Here is a 21,389-nt window from a genome sequence, read left to right as displayed (position 1 = left end):
TCATTTCCGAAATAACCCAGTCCAATAATCTCTGTAATAACAAAGATTATTTTTCTTCCTAAAGAAGAAAAGAGACTAATTGGGTGATAATTTAGATGAAATCTTCCTATCATTTTTCTTGGTAGATAGTATTAAATCTCGACCCTTAGAACAATAAATGGACTCTGGATCTGTTGATCAGTAGAGTTTATTGGAAGGCAACAAAGCTTACAGGAAGCCAGCTCTGCTGGACCTAGCTTCAGTACCCCTCTTTATCCCCAGGGATCCTCCCTCCCATTTTCCCAAAGAGTGCAAGAAAGAGTTACAATGGAGTCCAGGCGCCCCTAGGTTGCTGACAGTTAGAGATAAAGACATCTGGACTTTCACATCCACAGTGCAATGGAAACATTTTCCTTTTTCATGGAAGCAATTACCAGAGTCAGACTAGTTATCTAGCAAGCATGTGAAAGCAATACAGCAAGATCAAGGAAAGAATGTTTCATTAACACAATGGTAACAGGCAGAATGCAGATATTCAAAACAGTTACATTGACAGGGATGCATCTCAATCATCTAGATACCATCACCCACTTTTTATAGCCCTGGTCTGGAGCCAGGTATACACATCAATCGAGTGCCATCCCTGACAGATAGGCACTATAATTGATTGTCTCCATATGCTGGGATTATACTCATTTCATTTATTGCTGAAAAAAATTGGAGCCAGAATGGAACTCTACCATTCTATGTTAGTACAATTCAGTTGGAATCATATCTGGGCCAGGAGCTTCCCCAGTTTTCATTTTGCCAAGAAGTTTTTACATTTCCTCAGACTAGATCTTAGGACAATGGAGTACACATAAAACAATTAAAATCTGGGCTGGAAGGAGTAATCACTAGGAGAATGGCAGATTAAACATAAAAAGTCTTCACCTGCTAGCAGAAGTCAGTAACAGAAGAGAACAAGTCTTTCTCAGGAGAGAGTTCCAGAGTTTTAGTGCCATGACCAAGAAATCCCTCTCATCTGCCAAATCTAAGAAGGTGGGGTATCCAAAACAAGGTCTCAAATGACGAATGTAGTGGTTGGGTAGGTTTGTAAGGGAGTAGGTGGTCCTTCAGTTAGGGTGGTCCCAAGCCATGTAGGGATTTAAAGATCAAGACCAGTACCTTGAATTGTGCCAGGAAACAGACTGGAAGCCACTGTAGATGGGGCAAGACTACAGTGATACAGTCCCTATGACCTACTCCAGTCAACATCATGGTTGCAGCCTTCTGGACCAACTGAAGTTTCTGAACACTTTTCAAGGGCAGACCCATTTTACAGCACATTGTAGTAATATAATATAGATGTAATTAGGGCATGCACCACAATGTCCAGGCCCTTTCTAACCAGGAAAGGCTGCAGCTGTCTGTTGAAATTGTTAATAGACAGGCCTGGCCACAGCTGCCACATGCCTTTCCTGCAAGAATATTCCCAAACCACACACCTGTTCCTTCAAGAGGATCCCTATCCAAAACAGTTTACACTTTAAGTCCCATTTCAGACTTCCTGCTCCCAGTAGTACTTCTGTTTTATTAGGATTAAAGTTCAGTTTATTAGCTTGCATTTAATCCAAAATTGCCTCCAGTGACCTGTTCAAAGTTTCTACAACCTCCTTTAGATCAGCAGGAAGTGCAATACAGTTCATCTGCATATTGGTGACATCCTAGTCCCAATCTCCAGATTATTTCACCCAGTAGTTCCGGCTGCAGATACCGGGAAAGTTACATAGGAGTGCAGTATAGAACCTCATGTGGTCTCGCCAGATAAAGGTGTCGCTAGTTGAACCAGCGTCCCCCAGCGCCCACTTTCTGTTCCAGTAGGTAGAATCAGAAACACTGCAAAACAGCATCTTTACAGAAAGTCACTGAGAGAACAAAGAGAATCAACAGAGCTCCTCCCCCTATGTTCATCTTCTGATGCAGGTCATCCACTAAGGTGAACAAGTCTGTTTCAGTCCCTTAACTAGGCCTGACACAAGATTGGAAAAGATCCAGACAATCCAGTGCATCCAGGAATTTTGACACTAGCCAGCCATCCTATGGTAGTATGAAGCTGTCTAGCCAAGTTTTGTAATCCATGTTGTAAAGGGGTCTCTAGATCAGCTATGGAATGACTCAAATGCCTTATAAATTATATCAGTAAGAGAAATTATTCATGATAAAAAGCTCCAGTTCCTATAGAGAGATAGGAAATGACTTTTGAGGAATGATCTCGGCACCATTCATGCGTTCTACCTACTTTGCTCTGACTTAATTACCAAAGTGTCTTTCATTTGGTTTGTAAGAAAAATCTCAGGCTGAAAAATAGCAAAAGATTTCATTTACATCCTTTTATTAAAGATTCCGTATAGGACATTGTCCAGAGGTGCCAGATATGTGATCTTGCCAAATTAAAAAAAAATTGTATTCTAATTCTGCAACAACACTACTTGGCTTAACTTTAATCCCAAAAAGGAGCCTGTTTTGTGTGTTGAAGGTACTGTGCATCTCCCCCCTTGAATGCCCTCTAGTCGTAAGTAAAAATTTAAACAATCCTCAGTTACCACCGGCCTTTTTGGAAGTAATTATTTGTGACTTTCAAAACTGATGGAAATGGGCTTTTGGTATGAAATTAGCCTTGGGCGGACGTGTCTGGAGATGGTCCAGACAATGACGCTCAAATGAGCAGTCCTGAGGGCTGCTTAAGCCTCTCCGATAAAGGAGAGAGCAGGAGACAGCTGCATGAGCTCTAGGGGATGATCTCCTCTATGTGTGATCATGTAGAGAACAGTTACTGTAGTGCTTCCCTGGAGTTGAGAAGCTGGAGCAAAGTGGCATCGCCATCTTGTCCAGTTTGAGCTCCTGATTTTCCCATGGCAGAAAACATCCAAACTGAGTGCCTCTGAAAAAATTAATGTAGATTGAAAAAGAGTGAAAAGAAATATCCAAACACTGCTACTGTTAGCCTAATGGAAACCACAAGATTTTCCTAAAAGGTGTGCAACTGATGGAAAAAATAATGTAATGATCTGAACTGTTATGAAGTTAAAATAAAAAGGACTCTTGGTAGAAAAATTGTAAAGACTGTTAACTGTATCTCCCTCCCAGCTGGCAGGCTGCCATAACAAAAACTGGAAAAGAAGAACAATACGTCACCCACCAGAAAGGGGGAGTGTGAAGGACAGTGTTCATAAGAATTTACCAACAATAATGTCAGAGCTAATGAAAGATATAAGGAAATAAAAACTGATTTTCAAAAGATTGTACAATTGGAGGAAAATATGGAGAAAACTGAGGAAGTGAAAAACATCCAAAAAAAGTGGACTCAGTTTAATCTGAAGCCAAATTGCAGGACCAAGCCATTCTCCATTTAGTATATTTTATTAAAAGGAGGGCTGTAAGGTGTTCCAAAGATCCATAAAAAAACCCCATGACAATAAAAATCTTCTCAGCCTTAGCCAACTATATAAAGATGAATGAAGAAGACTTGGTGCCAAAGATTGAAAAAAATTACAGAATTTCATCAAAAAATTCAAAGATAAAAGGATTGTGTAGAAGCATTGTTATCCATTTTTCCTCCAAGGAAATGACAGAGCAAATTTTGAAAGTACACAGGAAATCAACAATCAAGCAGAAGATACAGACATCACCATAATAAGAGAGGTACCTTTAAAAGTTCTACTGAAAAGGAAAGGATATGCTTTTTTAGTGGACATGTTAAAGAAAAACCAGATAAAATTCTCTTGGCTCAAGTAGGAAGACGTTCTTTACTTTCAAGGGAAAACAGCAGAGAATAACATTTGTAAACAGGTTCTCATGAGATCTTCAAGAATATGAAAAAAGAGTTTTCTAAAAAATGAATCAGCCTAAATAAAGATTGTCTTCAATAAAATGTCAGGTCCTTAAAAAAATAATTTTTAAAGGATAATCAAAGATGGTATAGAAATGTAGAATATAGGGGATCAGAAGAGAGATAATGATGGAATGTGAAATAAAAGAGGTTTAGAAATAATGTTAAATGTAATCTTAAATGTTGGGACAAGTTAGGAAGACAGTGCTTTTTGTATAATGTGGATATTGCTTAATTGCAAGATTTAAGAAAGGCTGAGGTAAAGAAGATTTGATATTGGACTTGAGGTTTTCATTTTTGTTAACAAAAGGATCTGGATAATTTTGACAGTAATGTTTGGGTGGGAAGTCATATACTACTACTACTACTACTACTACTACTACTACTACTACTAATAATAATAATAATAATAATAATAATAATAATAATAATAATAATAATAATAATAATAATAATAAAAGCAGTCCCCAGTGACAGCGGGGTCATTGAAGAAGAACACAAGAAGGAGACTAGATACCACGATTTGAAAATCGAGCTTCAGTGTCTATGGCACAAACCAGCTGAGGTCGTCCCAGTGGTAATTGGCACGCTGGGCACCATCCCGAAAACACTAGGACAGCACTTGAAAAATCTTTGAATTGACAAAATTAACATCTGTCAAATTCAGAAGGCAGCCCTGCTGGGATCCGCACGAATATTACGCCGATACATTACAACTTCCTAGGCCTCTGGGTGAGGCTCAAATTGTAATGAAGGCCAACAACTAGCTAAAGATCTGGCAGCTGTGAAATCTACAATAATAATAATGATGATGATAATAATGATGATAATAACTATAATGATAATGATGATGATGATAATAATAATAAACAATGTTTCTGATGTTGAATGGATGTATGCCAGAGTTGTTCATGGAAGGTAAAATATTATTCAGTGCCAGACATCTTTTATCAGATAAAAGTGAGTCTATTAACCTCAATTTTCTTTTCAGAACCATTTACTGACTTTATATGCCTTTTTAAAGCCTTTGTTTTCACCTTGATCTAACAAACTTTAACTTCCTTCCGTAGCTGTTTTGGACTCTGCTCAACAGTAGTGGAACTGGTTTGCTTCTCACAAGTTTTGTTCTCAACTCTTTGCACTGCAATTCTCCTGTATATTCATATTCTTATTCCCTAATAAAATTCACATATAGTTAAAAATGAAATCCTGATTCTGATCCACATAACTTGTAGGAGAGGAAGTCCCATCCTTTTTGCTTGCCCCACTCCTGCTGGCCTCCCTTTTCTGCCTCTCCCACTGCCTTCACTGGCTTCTCCTGCTCTACACTAGTTGTTTTCTTCCTCTTTTCACTTTGCACCACCTCTTATTTTCCTGCATCATTTCCTCTACCTCCGCGGTGACAAAACATGGAAATCCAGGCTGCTGCAGAACTGTGCTGGTGTCCAGTTGGATGCAGGTGTAGGGAAGGTGGACTGGGGCATTCCCAGGAGTGGAGCCAACATTAGTCAGCTTCTATCCCAGGTTTTCAGGCAGTTGATACCTCAATCGGGCCCTGGATTTATGGGTGGTGTAAGTCCATTAAGCCCTACGGAGAGCTTTCCGGTGGTGGGTTTTTTAGGGGAGGGGGTTCTCCCTCCCCATGCTGCTGGGAAACCCTCTAGAGGTGGCAGAGTGGTGCCACAGTGGTGCAGTCCCTAGCCGCCTTGGAGTGAGGATTGGGCTTCGCAACTTTCAGTGACTCCTATAAGATTGCTTAGAAGCTTCATGGAACAGGCAAGTTTTCATTCAGGAGCTTATTGGTTCACAATCTCTTTACTTAGGGCCAAACTACAGCTGATGCTGGAGTTCTGTGACTGGAACTCCAGATGTTTAATTTGGGTCTAACAAAAATCCACCAGTAGAATGCCAATTGAAGCACTGGAGAAGAGGGAGGTCAATACTGTCTACTCTGATGGCAACAGCTCTATGAGGATTGCCTTTCTTGAAGGGCAACAGGTATATTTCTATATGATCCTGTTAGCAGAGTAACAAGCAGAATGTAGCTTTGTGTACCACTTTATGATATGAATAGTTATCTTGCTAAAGACCTCAGAAATCATTAAACATAAGAGACCTTTTTACCTCAGAAATCATTAAACATAAGAGACCTTTATTTAACCTGAGAGAGAAATAGACTATATACATAAACAAAGTATAATTTATATACAAGAATCAAGACAGTGACTAATGAACACCACCAAGACGAAGGATGTCTCTAGGCAGTAAACAATCAAAGGTGTCAAAAGGTCAGGCTACTACAATGCAGATGCCCTCACTAATTCATTATGCTATCTTCATGGTTACTTGTATGCTAAATTGGTGGATCCCACCCAACACATGCAAATCAAGCTTGCTAATTACACCCTTTACACTTGTTAACAGGCAAATGGTTCTTTCTCCCACTCTGGACATTCCACATATATACTCCACTTGCTTTTCTACCATCAGATTCTCTGAAGATGCCAGCCACAGATGCAGGCAAAATGTCAGAAGAAAATGGTACTAGAACACAGCCATACAGCCTGGAAACCACATAACACCCCAGTGATTCTGGCCTTGAAAGCCTTCAACAATACATTATCACTTATGTACATCAATAGATACACAGTTCATTGTTTGGTTACAATTTCAAGCATATATTAAACATTTCAGTCAGAGCCTTTTGGTTTAAACAGAACATATAACATCCTTTTTTCCTCAGCAAGGAGCAACCGTTTCCAACTGTCACCTTTAAAATGTTCATAGAGATCTCCCAGAATTCCCTGCTGCTACTGCATGCAAGGCTATAAATTCCAACATTTCTCATCACATACTTCCTGATCCTACTTGTTTACTGTTCTTGTACTATAGTTTCAAAAGTCTTCTGTAGAGCACCCAAAAGCCCCATGATGGCTATCTACATTTTCTTCATTCTCACCTGGACCTGGATTCTCTGAATTTTGTGCAGTTTTGGTCTGCAACTATATTTCAGTAGTATGAACATGACATATGTTTGCAATACTATTCTATCAAATCTACGATCTGCAGACACTACTAGATAGTAAAGTGTTAGAAAGTAATGGAATCAGGGTAACACAGACCAGCAGTAAGAGCTCAGGTTTTTTGCTGTTTCTGGAATCAGTGCTGATTGCATTACTTTCTAGCACATAGAGGTTTGGCCCAGGAACACCCCCTTTTTGCAGTGCAGACTTACACCACCAAAAAATGTGGCATAAGTCATTCATGATGATGGATTTCCCCAGAAGATAAGAGGTTTTTCTCCTTTCCCCCTGCACCACTGATTACCATTTTGGAGGCAAAGCTGCAGTACCATTACCAACCGCCACTTTACCATCACTTCCTTTGGATGGCACCGGCCATGTTAGTATTTGGATAGGGGACCACCAAGGATGACTGGGATTGCTACGCACGGGAAGACAATGACAAACTACCTAAGCTTGCCTTGAAACCCTCATGGCTGTGATAGATGTCACCATTATTATGCATTGATGACTGTCCTCAACTTTATTCCAGCATGCTGCTGATCACCTACTACGCTTCATTCCACAGTTGTCTGTGGTTCAGTAATCCGTGTGTCTGGAGCATACATTCTGCCATTAAACTGTACTAGCTAACATGTTGAGCTTGTATGTGAGAAAACCAGATTCAGCTCTCATCTTAACCATAGATCTCAATGGGGATGCCATATCATTGTCCTACCATCCTCATGTTATAAGACAATTCCATGTTGCTGTCTTGACCTTCCCTGGAGACAGGGTGGAATGCAAGGGTGACTGCAATAAAGAATGGAGTGTGTAATGTGGTTTCTGTGTTTTTTTCCCCTCAGCATACAACTGCACCTCTCCAAAGGCACCAACAAAGCATTCCAACCACAGCAATGAAAGAATTCTCTAGGCTGGACACTGTGAGAAATTTATTCTTTGAGTGTTTGTGTGTGTTTGTGACAGCTTAATGCCGCACTAAAGATATATCTTTGTATAGGAAATCATGATACATGTGCCATCATACACCCTGTGACCTCTCTTAGGTGTGTTTATTGTCTCACATGTACACAAAAGGAAGATTTTTTATTAAAGGAAGGGTTATTGTTCAGGAAATTTAAGCAAAAATCTCTGCTGTTCATACTTTTTATGTTTCCTGAGATCATTGGTTGTGCATCAGAATGCAATAGTGTGATTTGATGTACACTGTAAGATGTTGTGCCCCAACATTCCCTCCACATGCAATTTCTTCCCCTAGCACAATGAGATCAGAACAGACTTTGCCTCACTAATACCTCATTTGTGCCTTCATATCCTTTTAAAGCTTTTGATTTAAAGTTTGTGATTGTTTAGCATTATAAGGACTAGGACATAGTTGGACTATGCAGCATGGGTGGCTGGCTGCAGTATACAGGATAAACAGTTACCAACTCCAACTTGTGCCTCTGAATGCAGAGAGAAAAGGAGCAATAAGGATAAAGTCCTGGTTCCGGCTTTTGATGTGTTTGGGAAGGTCAAAGTATGCTTACAAAGATGTGAGAAAGTGATGCAAAAGAATGCCCCATGAGCTGCAAACAAACAGGGACGTACTGTCCTGCTCACTATAGAGTGATCAAATAGACTGTATAAGCTTATATTCAAAGTAGCTGAATAATGCCTTCTAGACAGTACAGCAGAAAGAAAAGATGTTTTTCAAACTGGTAACTGCAGCTAACAAATTCCAGTTTCCACAGATACACTCTTCACCTCCACAGATGAGATTTCCTTTCTTTCCTTAAGAACATAAGAAATGCCCTGCTGAATCAGACCAGTGTTCCATCTAGTCCAGCATCCTGCAGTGGCATAACTAGGCAAACTGGAGCCCTGGGCAAAACCTGAGTTTGATGCCCCCCCCCCCAGGCGCGTACCCAGTGCAATGCGTACCCTCCGGCCCCCTTGTAGCTATGCCCAGTGGTATATTTGGCAAATGAGTTTGGCACCCCCCCATGGGCAGCCGCCCTCCCCCACTGTGACCAAGCAATGATTTTTTACACCAGGTAGTTTCAAAGTCACCATCACACTATAGAACATGCCCCAACTCACAAATCTGAACACAGCATTAGGCCATGCCTACACAGCAGAAATAATTTTTTTGGAAAACATTTTCAAAATACTTTCAAAATGTTTTATTACTGCTGTGAAAACATTTTATGCTGTTGTATCCAGTCTCCCCAATTGGGAGAAACAGCATCACTTTCAATGTTGTTTAAACTGGGAACCCAGATTCTCCCTTTAAGGTGGATTTAAAAGGAGATTTAAAAGGAGAATCTGGGCTCCCTAGTTTAAACAAGTGATGCTGGAATCCACCACCAAGCAGCATCACTTTCAATGGTGTTTAAACTAGGGAGCCCAGATGCTCCTTTTAAATCCACCTTAAAGGGAGAATCTGGGGTTCCCAGTTTAAACAACATTGAAAGTGATGCTATTTTGGGGTGGACTCTCCACCACCCTGAAACGGCATCACTTTCAATGTTTAAACTGGGAACCTCAGATTCTCCCTTTAAATCCATGCCAAAGGGAGGGGGCGTTAAAAGGAAAATCTGGGGAAATTTGGGGGTGCCTGCTGTCAGGGGTGCAATTGTTAAGCTAGCATAACCAAACTTTCAGGGTATCTTTAGGAGACTCTCCTGATGAGACCACCCAGGTTTAGTGAAGTTTGGTTCGGGGGGGTCCAAAGTTATGGACCCTCAAAGGTGTAGCCCCCATCTTCTGTTAGCTCCCATTGGAAACAATGGTGATGGGGCACCCCCTTTAGGAGTCCATAGCTTTGGACCCCCTGGATCAAATCAAACTTCTTCACCAAAACCTGCTGGGTGGGTATCAGTAAAGACTCTCTTGATGATACACCTCCCTTAGAGTTTAGAAAGTTTGGTTCAGGGTGTCCAAAGTTATTGACCCTCAAAGGTGTAGCCCCATCTCCTATTAGCTCCCATTGGAAACAATGGGGAATGGGGCACCCCCTTTGGAAGTACATAACTTTGGACTCCCTGAACCAAACCTCACCAAACCTGGGTGATAGCATCAGGAAAGTCTCTCGAAACATGCCTGAAATTTTGGTGCTGCTAGCCTAAAAACTGTGCCCTCTGCAGGCCAAAAACGAAAAAACACTGAAAATACAAAAAATCCCACAAACAAACCTGCAGATTTTGTGCCCCCACAAGGGGGTGCCCTGGGCAACTGCCCACTTTACCCAATGGGAGGAACGCCTCTGGTATCCTGCCTCACACAGTGACCAACCAGTTGCTGTGGAAGGCCAACAACAGGGTATAGAGGCCTTCCTTGAATGTTACCTCCTAGCACTGGTATTCAGAGGTTCACTGCCTCTGAATGTAGAGGTTCCCTTTAATCACTGTGGCTAGCAGCCACTGATAGACATATCCTCCATGATTCTTTCTAATCCCTGTTTAAAACTGTCTTTGCTGGTGGCTAGCACTACATGCTCTGGCAGAAATTCCACATTTGAATCACTCGCTTTTCTTTTGTCCATCCTGAATCTGACTTCCCACAAACTGCTCAAGTTCCAGTATTTTGGGAGAGGAAGACAAAGGTCCACTATCTCTACTCCATGCCTAATTTTATAAAGCTCTATAATGTCCCCCACTTAGTCATCTATTTTCTAAACTGAAAAGTCCCAGACTCCTCAGACTTTCCTTATAGGCTCTGAAATGTCCCTTTCAAGATATGGTGAACAGAACTGCACACAGCATTCTAAATTAGGCCATACATGTATGCCTGGATATTATAATTGTTCGGGGGTGGGGGGCTGCATCCGTCTCAGACTCGCCTCCCAGTCCTGACAAATGGCAACTCACCTGGGGCTGGGAAGGGCCCGAATGCAGCCTGGCGCCAGGCAGCGGCTCTGCAGCACCCTGGGGAGCACCACCGAGCACAGGCCTGGCTCCAAAGGCTGCAGGGGAGGTGAAGAGGAGCAGCACAACCTCTGCAAGGTCAGAGGGGCCAGCAGTGGCAATGTGGCCTGAGAGGGCCACTCCTGGCACAGCCAGAGAAAAGTGGGCCGGCTTGGCAGCAGGCCAGGCCTGCAGGAGTAAAAAGGGGTGGGCACGGATTGGCTGAAAGGGGTGGCACTAACAAGGAGGAGACTGGAAGAGGATATATGGGAGAAGGCAGGAACCGCTTGGGGTGGTATAAAGAGGTGGAAGGAAAAGGTGGTGATGGAGAGGAGGTGCTGAAGGTGGAAGAGCAGAGGAAGAAGGAGAAGGAGTGGAAGCAGTGGTGGGATTCAGCAGGTTTGCACCACTTCAGCAGAACTGTTTGTTAAAATGGTGCTTGTAAACAACCAGTTGTTAAATAGTTTGTTTGTTGTAAATTGAATTTCACCACTGAGTGGAAGCAATGACTGGAAAGCAATGGAGGACAAGGGTGGGGGCGGGCATGCAGAAGACTGGTGAGGAGGCCCAAAGACTAGGGAAAGACACCTCTGTGGACAAGCTGTGGTTTAAGAAACTGAGCACCATCAACCACTCCCTTGAGGCTGGGAGCGAGGACGGGAAGAACATCACCCACGTTATGGACGGTGGGTCAATAACAGGCCTCTCTGGGGGCCGGGGGGGGGCAGAATTCTATAATAATATTGGCTGTTTTATTTTGAATCCCTTTCCAATAATCTCCAGCAGAGTTTGCTTCTTCACTGATGCATTACACTTGGTTGACATTTTTATTGAGCTATCTGCTATGTCTCCAAGATCATTTCTGCTCTCAGTCTCAGCACATTCAGTTCCCTTAGCATTTACTAAAAGTTGGGATATGTTGTTCATCGTTCTCTTATGTACACTGAACTTCATTTGGCACACTGTTGTCTATTAACCCAGTTTGCAGAGATCTTTTAGGAACAAATTTATGAGCAAACCAGCTGCTTTAATGATCCTTGTAGGGCCCACTGCTTGCTTCACTCCATTGCAAGAACTGTCCATTTACCCTCATTCTCTGCTTGCTTTTAGCCAAGTTTATTCTGGAAAAGGACCTGTCATCTGATTTCATGTCTGCTAATTTTACTTAGGAATCTTTGGTGAGGTATCCTGTCAAAATCCTTTTAAAAGTCCAAGAATATAATGTCTACTGGATGACTGTTATCTACATGCTACTTTCCTCTTTCCAAGAACTTCAGAAGACTGATAAAGTAGCACTTGTCTTTGCAGAAGACATCCTTATTTTCCCTTAGCAGGCTTTGGTCCTCTGTGTGGCTCATAATTCTTATTTTGATTCCAGTTTCTTTTAATTTACCTGTGATAGACAACTGTCCTGTATAGAGCCATTTTATATTTATATTTCTGATCGTGCTCTTTTTGTTTATGTTGTTTCTGCTGTACACCGCTCAGAGCCCTTTGGGGGTGGGCATTATATACATTCAATTATATATAAGTAAGTAAGTAAGTAAGTAAGTAAGTATCATCATCAATTTTATTGAAAGCCATAGGCCATTACAGTATTACAATATTGTTACATTACAACTTCTGAGCCAACTTGTTATTCCAACAGGTAAGAAAAAAAAGAAAAAAAATTCACTAAAAATCCATCATTGAACACTAAATCTTTCACTTTCCCCCCTACAATATGTCTGAATTGTATTCCCACCTAACTTAAACCAGTTTAGGTTTGATCATTTGCTTTATTACATTGTTGGAGCGAATCTTTGTAGCTGCCAAGGCGAATAGGCCAACCCTATAGGATATATAGGGATCCAAATCCGCAAGGAGAAGGTATAATTTGTCTGAGTCATAATATACCTGGGACAGGGATATAAAACTATTCAAAAACTTAGCCAAGTAAGTAAGTAAGTAAGTAAGTAAGTAAGTAAGTAAGTAAGTAAGTAAGTAAGTAAGTAAGTAAGTAAGTAAGTAAGTGAACAAACAAACAAACAAATAAACAAACAAACAAATAAATAAATAATTTCTTGGACCTTTAAAAAATCAGTGCAATGTTTGCCAACCTCTACAGTTTCTGAATTTAGTAATAAGTTGCATATATGTATGAGTTCACTAAGAATCCCTCAAGTGTATGCCATCAGGTCCTGGAGAAGTCCTGGCTTTTAATTTTCCCAGTTGATTCAGAACTACATCTCTCATCACCTAAATCTGACTCACTTCTTCAGACTCCCTTCGGGATACTAGCTGCTCTGGCCTGGGTACATGCCCCACAGTTTCCACAGACCTTGAGCTTTTTATGTAAAGGTAGAGAATCTGACTCTCATATTTGGGGACTAATATCTTTTCTTGTAACTGTTGGACATCAATAGCCATGTTCCTAATTAACTATATCCAATACAATAATTTATTTCTTATACTAGCAGTGAAGCACATTGCATGAACAAATACAACTGGCTCTAGAAAACTGTTGGTGCGTTAATGGCGCCTATTGAGGAGGCCAACCCCTTTCACCATTCATCCCCTCCCTCTTGACCCCACATCACCAGAACCCTCCTCTCAGACACCTGCATCAACAAACAGGGGTTAATGGCGCCCTTTCCTTTCCTCTCAGTCCTGTGTCAGCAGCTCCTTCGTCTTTCCCTTCCTGTTCCTGGATGCCTGCCCCCTTTCCCAGATGCCTGTATTGCCATGGATCAGTTAATGGTGCAGTTGTAGCTGCCAGGAGTCGTGACCCTCCCACAGGGAGTGGCCGATGCCTGTGCTTGCTCTTCCTCAGACAGTTGCAGATGGTAAAGTGACTGTAATTATTCAACAGTGGGAGTGAAGGGTGTGCAAGTGAGAGAATAACAGCCATATTCCACTGTTTTGTTTGTGTTGTTTTTTACCTGTTCGGTGTAAGCCCCACCCCAACCATGTGTGCATTGCAATTGGCTGGAAATGTGTTGCCACCAGTTGCATAGCTACGGCAGGGTGGGCGTCATGTGAGGGCTATAACATCGCCCCCACACCCTTTCCCCAAGGCCTGGCAGAAGCCCAGAGCAGCCTGGTGGGCCCAGCCAGGCTGCTTTTTCAGCCGGCTGCTCTTTGCAGTTGGCTGAACTAAGGTAAGTGGGGAGATGGGGAGTGGGGGCAGGGCCCACACACCCTTCCTCCCTCCCCTACCGCCCCCCCCCCACGGCCTGGCAGAAGCCTGGAGAAGCCTGGTGGGCCCAGACAGGCTGCTTTTTCAGCTGGCTGCTCTTTGCAGTCAGCTGAACTAAGGTAAGTAGAGGGGTGGAAGGGCAGGGCCCCATGGGGGTTGGGGCCCGGGCACCATTTTGCCCCCCCTCCATGGCAATGGTTGTCACCATGGTTAGCCTTTTATAAAATGGGATTCTTCAAGTTGCCAGCCTGTGGGTATAAGATTCAAAATAACAAATTTTAATTTGTGTTTTTTTAAAAAAAAACTTTTGCAGTTGGTTTGGATTTTATAGTATTCTGAGAAGCTAACAGTGCAGTCCTGAACAGAGGACTTAAAAGTTAACAATGGACTTTAGAAGAATATAACTGTTCAGGATTGCACTGCTAAAATCCTACAGGATGCCAAATCTAATATAACATAAGCACATGCATGTATATGACGATTGATATGTCTAGCAATTTTTGAGCTAGTTTCCTCCATGTGTTAAATCATATTTTTGAATAATTTCTGTGAAACTGTGAAAGCCAGGTACAGATTTATTTTTTGGATGAATCAAAAAGTTCGTTTCCCTAGATACTGCTTATGTTGAATGTTCACTGCAACTTTGGACTAGCTGTTCATAATCTTGATAGATCAGGGGAGTTTGGGCATCTCAGAACAGGTGGCAGATGAGCATAGTCAAAAAACAGGCCAATGGTAGGAGGCAGGGAAGGCATAGTCACGGGTCAGTTCAACAGGTAATGGCACAGGAGATCAGGTAAACAAGCTGGGAATCAGTAATAGACCAGGCACACAGAGCAGTGGCATAGCACCAATGGGGCTGGGTGGGGCGTAACTCCCTGGGTGAAGCAGCAGAGGGAGCATGGCTGGGGCGTGGAGGGGGCGTTTGGGGGCTGATGGCACCGCGACAGGGGCGCAGGGCGCATGTGCAACCTGGGCGCAGTTCCCCCTCGCTCCGTCTCTGACACAGAAGCAACAGGAAACACACTTGTTGCACCCAAGCCAAAGCAAGGTCACAGTAATGCTTATATAGAGAGCCTTGTCCAAGGGGCTGGGATTCTGCAAGGAGTTAATCCTCACCAGATGCCGACACTTCTATTTTCCCATATCTTGCGGCAATATGAGCACTCGTCCATCGCTTCTGCAGCAGCTGCCTCTGCTTCTGCCTCCTGTGCACAGCTGACTCATTACTGGGTTCCCTAGGATCTGCAGGCTCCTCCATCTGCACATCATCAGGTAGGGAAGGGCTGGGAGTTGGCTCTGCTGCCTGGTCTTCCTCAGGAGCAGCCAACTCTGTCAGTGCCGTGTTGTCAGGTTCTGCCTCAGAGTCCGCTGTATCCTGGTAAGTACCCAAGGGCTGGCTCATGACATCTCCACAACTTACCTTTATCGTGCAGAAAGTGCTAGAAACAGCCTCCGTGCCACTAAAGAAGTCATGTGTAGCATTACTGCAATAACTAAATATAAGAATGTAAGAACCACTTTGGGGGATCGGACCAATGGTCCACCTGGTCCTGTATTCAGTTTTGCACAGTAGCTAAAAGCATGTCCTAGAAGGCCTGTGTTCAAAGCCAGTGGCTGCCACTGGCCCAGACTCTGCCACCTCCCTGGGACCTTCTGCTGCAGCCACCAAGCGTTCTGCCACCCCACCCCACCCCACCCCACCCCCACCCCACTTACTGGGGGTGGTGGGATGACCAGGGCAAGGACACTCAGCATGGTGTAGTGGTCAGGAGTGGCAGACTCCAAACTGGATAACTGGATTCGATTCCTCCTCCCCCATACGAAATCTGCTGCATGCTCTTTGCCCAGTCACTGTTCTTCAGAATTCTCTTAGACCACACAGAGGCATGCAACGGTAAACCACCTCTGAATGTCTCTTGCCTTGAACATCCTATGGAGCCACCATAAGACAACTGTGACTTTGATGGCACACATACAGCAAACATACACAGCTCACATGAAGAGCACTGAAGGGAGCATACACTCTGGCAATGAAATTCAAAAGGGAGTAAGTAAAGAAAATTAAAAAGTAATCTGAAGGGCACATTTAGGACAAACAAGAAGAACTTTAAAACCACAGAGGAATGTTGTTTGACCATTACACTATAAAGATGGGAGATTACTGGTGAGATATAGGAAGATTCCAAGTAAACTGATTAAAACCTCTATCTTCACTATCCCAGAACCTAATTTTTCAGGGTGGATGCATGAAGAATTAAGTCAAATAAAGGAACCCAAATAAAACTTCTTGGGGTAAATTGAAAATTAACAATTAGCCATTCATGGGATCCAGGAAATATATTTTCTAGTACATCTGTGAAATTTTAAGGCTGCAGTCCTAACACCCTCAAGAAGAAGAAGAGGAAGAAGAGTTTGGATTTATATCCCTCCTTTCTCTCCTGCAGGAGACTCAAAGGGCTTACAATCTCCTTGCCCTTCCCCCCTCACAACAAACACCCTGTGAGGTAGGTGGGGCTGAGAGAGCTCGGAAAAGCTGTGACTAGCCCAAGGTCACCCAGCTGGCATGTGTGGGAATGCACAGGCTAATCTGAATTCCCCAGATAAGCCTCCACAGCTCAGGTGGCAGAGCTGGGAATCAAAACCGGTTCCTCCAGATTAGATACATGAGCCCTTAACCTCCTGCGCCACTGCATAGAGGAAGAAAGTCCCCTTGAACTCATTGGGACATACTTCTGAGTATACATGCTTATATTCAACTAAGACACAGTGGCTGCTTTTTTCCAGCAATGCTTTTGGTTTTTTTCCACAGTCTAGGCTTGAACATCTCAAGTGCCATTAAATGGGAAGCAACAAAGAAAACATAAAATGAGCTGTGTAATTATTATTATTTTTTTTAAATCTTGACCTGCTGGTAATCAGTTTTTGGGTAGGAGTGTAATTTCCCCACTTCCTTTATTTCTTTTTTTTCCTAATGGTTTTCTAAATAGTAGTGAAAAAAGCATGTCCTGGGTCAACAAGTCTGGGATGTATTCAGTCTGTCATGTCGGTACACGTAAAGACAGTCTGCCACTTTATACAATAGCAGTGTTATGTTCCACATGCTTTCTTTGTGAAATTTCTCCCTCAAAATTCTGATAGATACCTTGCTTTTACACTTCCAGGGTACAAAGTAGTGAACAAAGTAGTGTTAGATGGTTTTCATATATATACATGAAACGTTGGTAGTTCAGCAAAGTGCTCAAAGCCTATCGTGTGCAGCAAAGCCCATCTAGTCTCTGTGTGTGGCAGGAGCAAATTACTTGGAAATGCTGGATGTTTTCCACTTCAGCTCAGCTTTGCCTAGATGTCCCTTCAAAACTGATAACTATCGCCTACCTTTGAAAGCCTGAACATCTTCCTCCCTGTTTTTCTTACTCAGCTCTTTTATGTCTTATACATGTATTTTCATTGCTTAAAAATATATTCCTTGTCTCTTATTTATTTTATAAATAAAACTCAGTTCTTAATTATGCAACTGCCAGCTCATTTAAGAGTTCCCACCCAGAAAATCCCAGTATATAGGTTATCAATTCCAGTTACCCCCTCTTGCACTCTGTTTCCAACTAATTCCCCCAACTTAACATGGAGTCTGCCTTCTTAGGGTAACAACTCCTCCACATAAAGCCTGCTGGGTGACCTTGAGCCAGTCACAGTTCTCTCAGAACTCTCTCAGCTCACACAGGCAGTCAATGACAAATTATCTCAGAAAGTCTCTTGCTTTGAAATCCCTATGGAGTTGCCATAAGCCAACTGTGACTTGACAGAACACATGCGCACCACAAACATTGCATATAAAATAATTAACAGGACTATCTGAGGGAGAAAGGTTTCAGATGTGTACCCAAACAAATAATTTTTACTGAAGTCTGAGGTCCACCCTTCATGGATCAATAAACACGGGTTTAGGAAGGTAAAAAAACTGTTTTGGGGGGAACCGCATGGATCCCACGCCTAAAACGAGTCTGCCCCGTGTTATTTCATGCAAACTGGGTTTTTTGACAATCGCGCTCTTCGTGAGTCTTTTGAAAAATCCCAGGTTACAGCCGCTTGAGAGCGGCTGGACAGGAGGCACTTTATTTGCCCTATTTTCCTTTTTGAAAAAATGTTTGCGGCTTGCATCTGCTTAGCCACACAGGTGCAGATGGTCGTATCATGAGATGTTAGCATGATTGTGGTTATTCATTTGTGCATTCCTATGAAGCTATGCATCAATGGGAAGTAAAATTTAATAAAGAGATGCGTTTCCATGCGAAGGCACGACAGCAACCCAGATTGTTTCCGTGGGCTCCTATCAGCCTGTACAAAAACAGAAAAACGGGTTACATTTGCTGTGTGGAAGGGGCCTGGCTTATTCAGGAATTTGCTAATGATGTAAAACAACAGGATTTTCATGCTGTGCATGTTTACTTCAAAAGGCTATGGCTTCTACATGGAGAAAATCTAATGAGTGTAATAAGTGCTTGTAGGATAGTTGAAATGTTCTAGGAGCCAGCAGCAATATTTGTAACACCAAGGTTACTCTGTCTCTGACAGATAACTCTTTACAAAACATACAGCATGGCCGGCTTGGAAATGAACCCTGTTGTCACCCAGTTGACAAATGTCCGAAGATATGAATGTGTAGTATATATGAAGCACAAGCCCACATGCACTTTCACCAAATACTCAGCTCTAAGCCAGAGTCCAAATGGATAAAAGCAGATTTGGATACAAAATATCCTTGGGGACAAATGAAATTGTGCATGATTTAAATAATATCGGAAATATGTTTTTACACTAGCTTGATCTGTTATGATTTAAACCCTTTTATGTTAACAATTTATAGCTCATACTGCGTCATTAATGTGAAGTGTGCTCAAAGTATCCGTCTGGTTGTCTATGGAAACAGCAATGTATTATTAAAATAAATGAATATTGTTTCAAAAACAAAGAGGGAGATTCAAGGACATTTATTGGAGAGCTAAGGCCATGGTTTTTACTGGGAAAGGTGCAATATTATAATTGTGTATTGCGTTGTTCACTATGAGATGTCAAAATATTTTTCTTTATGGACACATGAAGAGACAAACACACTGCTAGGGATTTCTGAATTCCAAATAAGAATGCAATGGACCATTTTTGCTCCCATTTTATTTTTTGTCTTCAGAAAATTCTGATACTTCACATTTGAAAATGGAACAGTAAAGGAAATATCTAATTTTATGGTTGGGCAAATTACTCAGAGGCCCAATGCTCTTCATTTCACTTTCTTCTTCTATCTTTTATGTCTTTTTCCCCACTTTTCCTACAGAATTGCTTCTTTTTATTTTATTGTACATCTACAATTTGATGATAAATTTCTTTACTGGTTTTAATTTCAGTGGCTAATTAGCATTCATTCATCCAGTAGCACCTTTACTCTCAACTGAGTACAGTCCACCTTTATTTCTAGTTTCTGTGTCCAGATGCACATGTTATTCAATACAAGAAGCAAAGCTTGAGTTTGGTATTATGCCCTAAGATCAAGTATAAATATCTAGAGCAGATGGCAGGTGAACCGGTGATCAAACTGAAAGCAAGAAGTTCAAGTCAGGTACACTGAAGGCTTAAGGTCAAAGTCAGGTTGAAGCCGTGTATTCTGTACATTATAAGACCTCTGTTGGAGAACAACATGAGGACTTTGTTCAAATACCTGATTCAGCCAAGAGGTCTGCCTGCTCCCTCATCTTCTCCATCTGATTACATCAGGACTCCAGCTGTACTCCCTGGCCTGGGCCCCTCCTTAGGATTGCTTGACTGGGGCCTCTAGCCACTGCACATGCATCATGAGGTTAGGACTTAAGATAGAGTTGCCAAGTCTGGGTGGGAAAGTCTGGAATTTTGGGTGGTGGTGCTTGGGGAGGGTGAAGAGTGGGGAGGGACCTCAGCTGGATATAATGCCACAGAGACTACTCACCAAAGCAGGCATATTCTCCAGGGGAACTGATCCATGTGATCCAGAGATTGGCTGTAATTCCAGAGGTTCTCCAGGTCCCACCTGGAGGTTGGCAACCTTACTATAAGAATACTAGGCCTCTAGAACGTAACCTGCTGCTCTTATGACAGGGAATATTACCTCCCTGGTTGCTTCTGAACTCTAAGACTCTGTTGTCCAACCCTTTCCAGTCAGCTCTCCTCTCCCTTTCTCCTGCTCTGGCCTTTCATTTTCCTTCCTCCTGCCGCAGCCATTTCCTAGTTCTTTGGGTCTATACCTGAGTAGGCAAGTAGGTTAACTCCCCAGGAGGTGTATCTCCAGGAGAGCTGCCATGGTTCAGTGGTTAAGAGCAGTGGACTCTAACCTGGATAACCAGGTTTGATTCCCCACTCCTGCACCTCAGCAGCAGATTCTGATCTGGAGAACTGGGTTTAATTCCCCATTCCTCCAAGTGAAGCGTACTGGGTAACCTTGGGCTAGTCACAGTTCTCTCAAAAACTCTCAGCCCTATCTACCTCACAAGGTTGTAATTCCAGAGGTTCACCAGGTCCCACCTGGAGGTTGGCAACCTTGTTGTGAGAAGAGGAAAGGAATGTGATTGTAAGCCTCTTTGAGACTTCTTGTGGTAGAGAAGCGCGTATAAAACTTACTCTTCTTCTAATTCTAGTGGTCTTTGCCCCACTAATACCCGAAACCCTAACTCCACAGAGACCTTCATTTTTGTAATGTTTGATCCCTATTTTGTACATGTGTACACATTAGCATGGGCCTAGGAATGGCTGTATTAAACTAATATCAACTGGCTAATAATCAATATCAACTGGCTAATAATCAAACTAATATCAAAGTACCCACAAAGTGTTTGCTCTAAGCTAGCAAAGTGTTTGCTCTAAGTTAGCACATGTATGTTGATTGAGGTAACCCCACATTTTCTTTAGGTGCCCTCAGTGTCCAGCCCTGGGATTATCTTTCCCTCCTCCTCAGCCAATGTGAGGCCTCTCTTGGGTCTGTTCCCAGAATCCCGCACTTCACACCCACCCAAGAACCCCTTGGGGTGTGACAAAGTTTCAGAGTAGTCTCTGGTGTCACCTTTCATTACCAGGCTAGAAAAATTACCGGTATGCGTGTGAATGTCCTATCTGTAATTCTTTCCTCTGGCCCATAGCCTATGTCACAAAGGTGATGGGCCATTATTATTTGATACACAATTCCTAATTTGGATTTAATGGTGCCAGACAGCATTATTGCACCTGACTACATCCAACAAAAAATGGTGAAAGTGAGACCTCTTCATTAGTTCTGTTGGGACTATCTGCTATTTAGCTTCACCCACTCCTACAACTGCTTCCACCAATGGCTATACAACCTGCTAGCAACAAAAGGTGAGGTAAAACATTTGACTCCTTCATTAGTTTTGCCAGGACCAACTACCTGTCATTTAAACACTTGTGATCTC

The 21,389-nt window shown here is 42.5% G+C and overlaps 1 protein-coding gene across 1 annotated transcript in view; it reads left to right on the top strand.

Moving 5' to 3' along the window:
- SHISAL2A (shisa like 2A) overlaps positions 1-12,228 on the top strand; it is a 33,353-nt gene extending 21,125 nt beyond the window's left edge. The window contains exons 4-5 of the mRNA XM_048498108.1: positions 7,719-7,796; positions 11,871-12,228. Of these exons, the coding sequence (XP_048354065.1) occupies positions 7,719-7,786 (68 nt within the window). The 3' untranslated portion in view covers positions 7,787-7,796; positions 11,871-12,228. The remainder of the gene's footprint in view (positions 1-7,718; positions 7,797-11,870) is intronic.
- Positions 12,229-21,389: the final 9,161 nt, after the last annotated feature.

Source organism: Sphaerodactylus townsendi, linkage group LG05, assembly GCF_021028975.2.
Source record: "Sphaerodactylus townsendi isolate TG3544 linkage group LG05, MPM_Stown_v2.3, whole genome shotgun sequence".
NCBI classification, from domain to species: Eukaryota; Metazoa; Chordata; class Lepidosauria; order Squamata; family Sphaerodactylidae; genus Sphaerodactylus; species Sphaerodactylus townsendi.
This window is presented reverse-complemented; position numbering and strand designations above follow the sequence as displayed.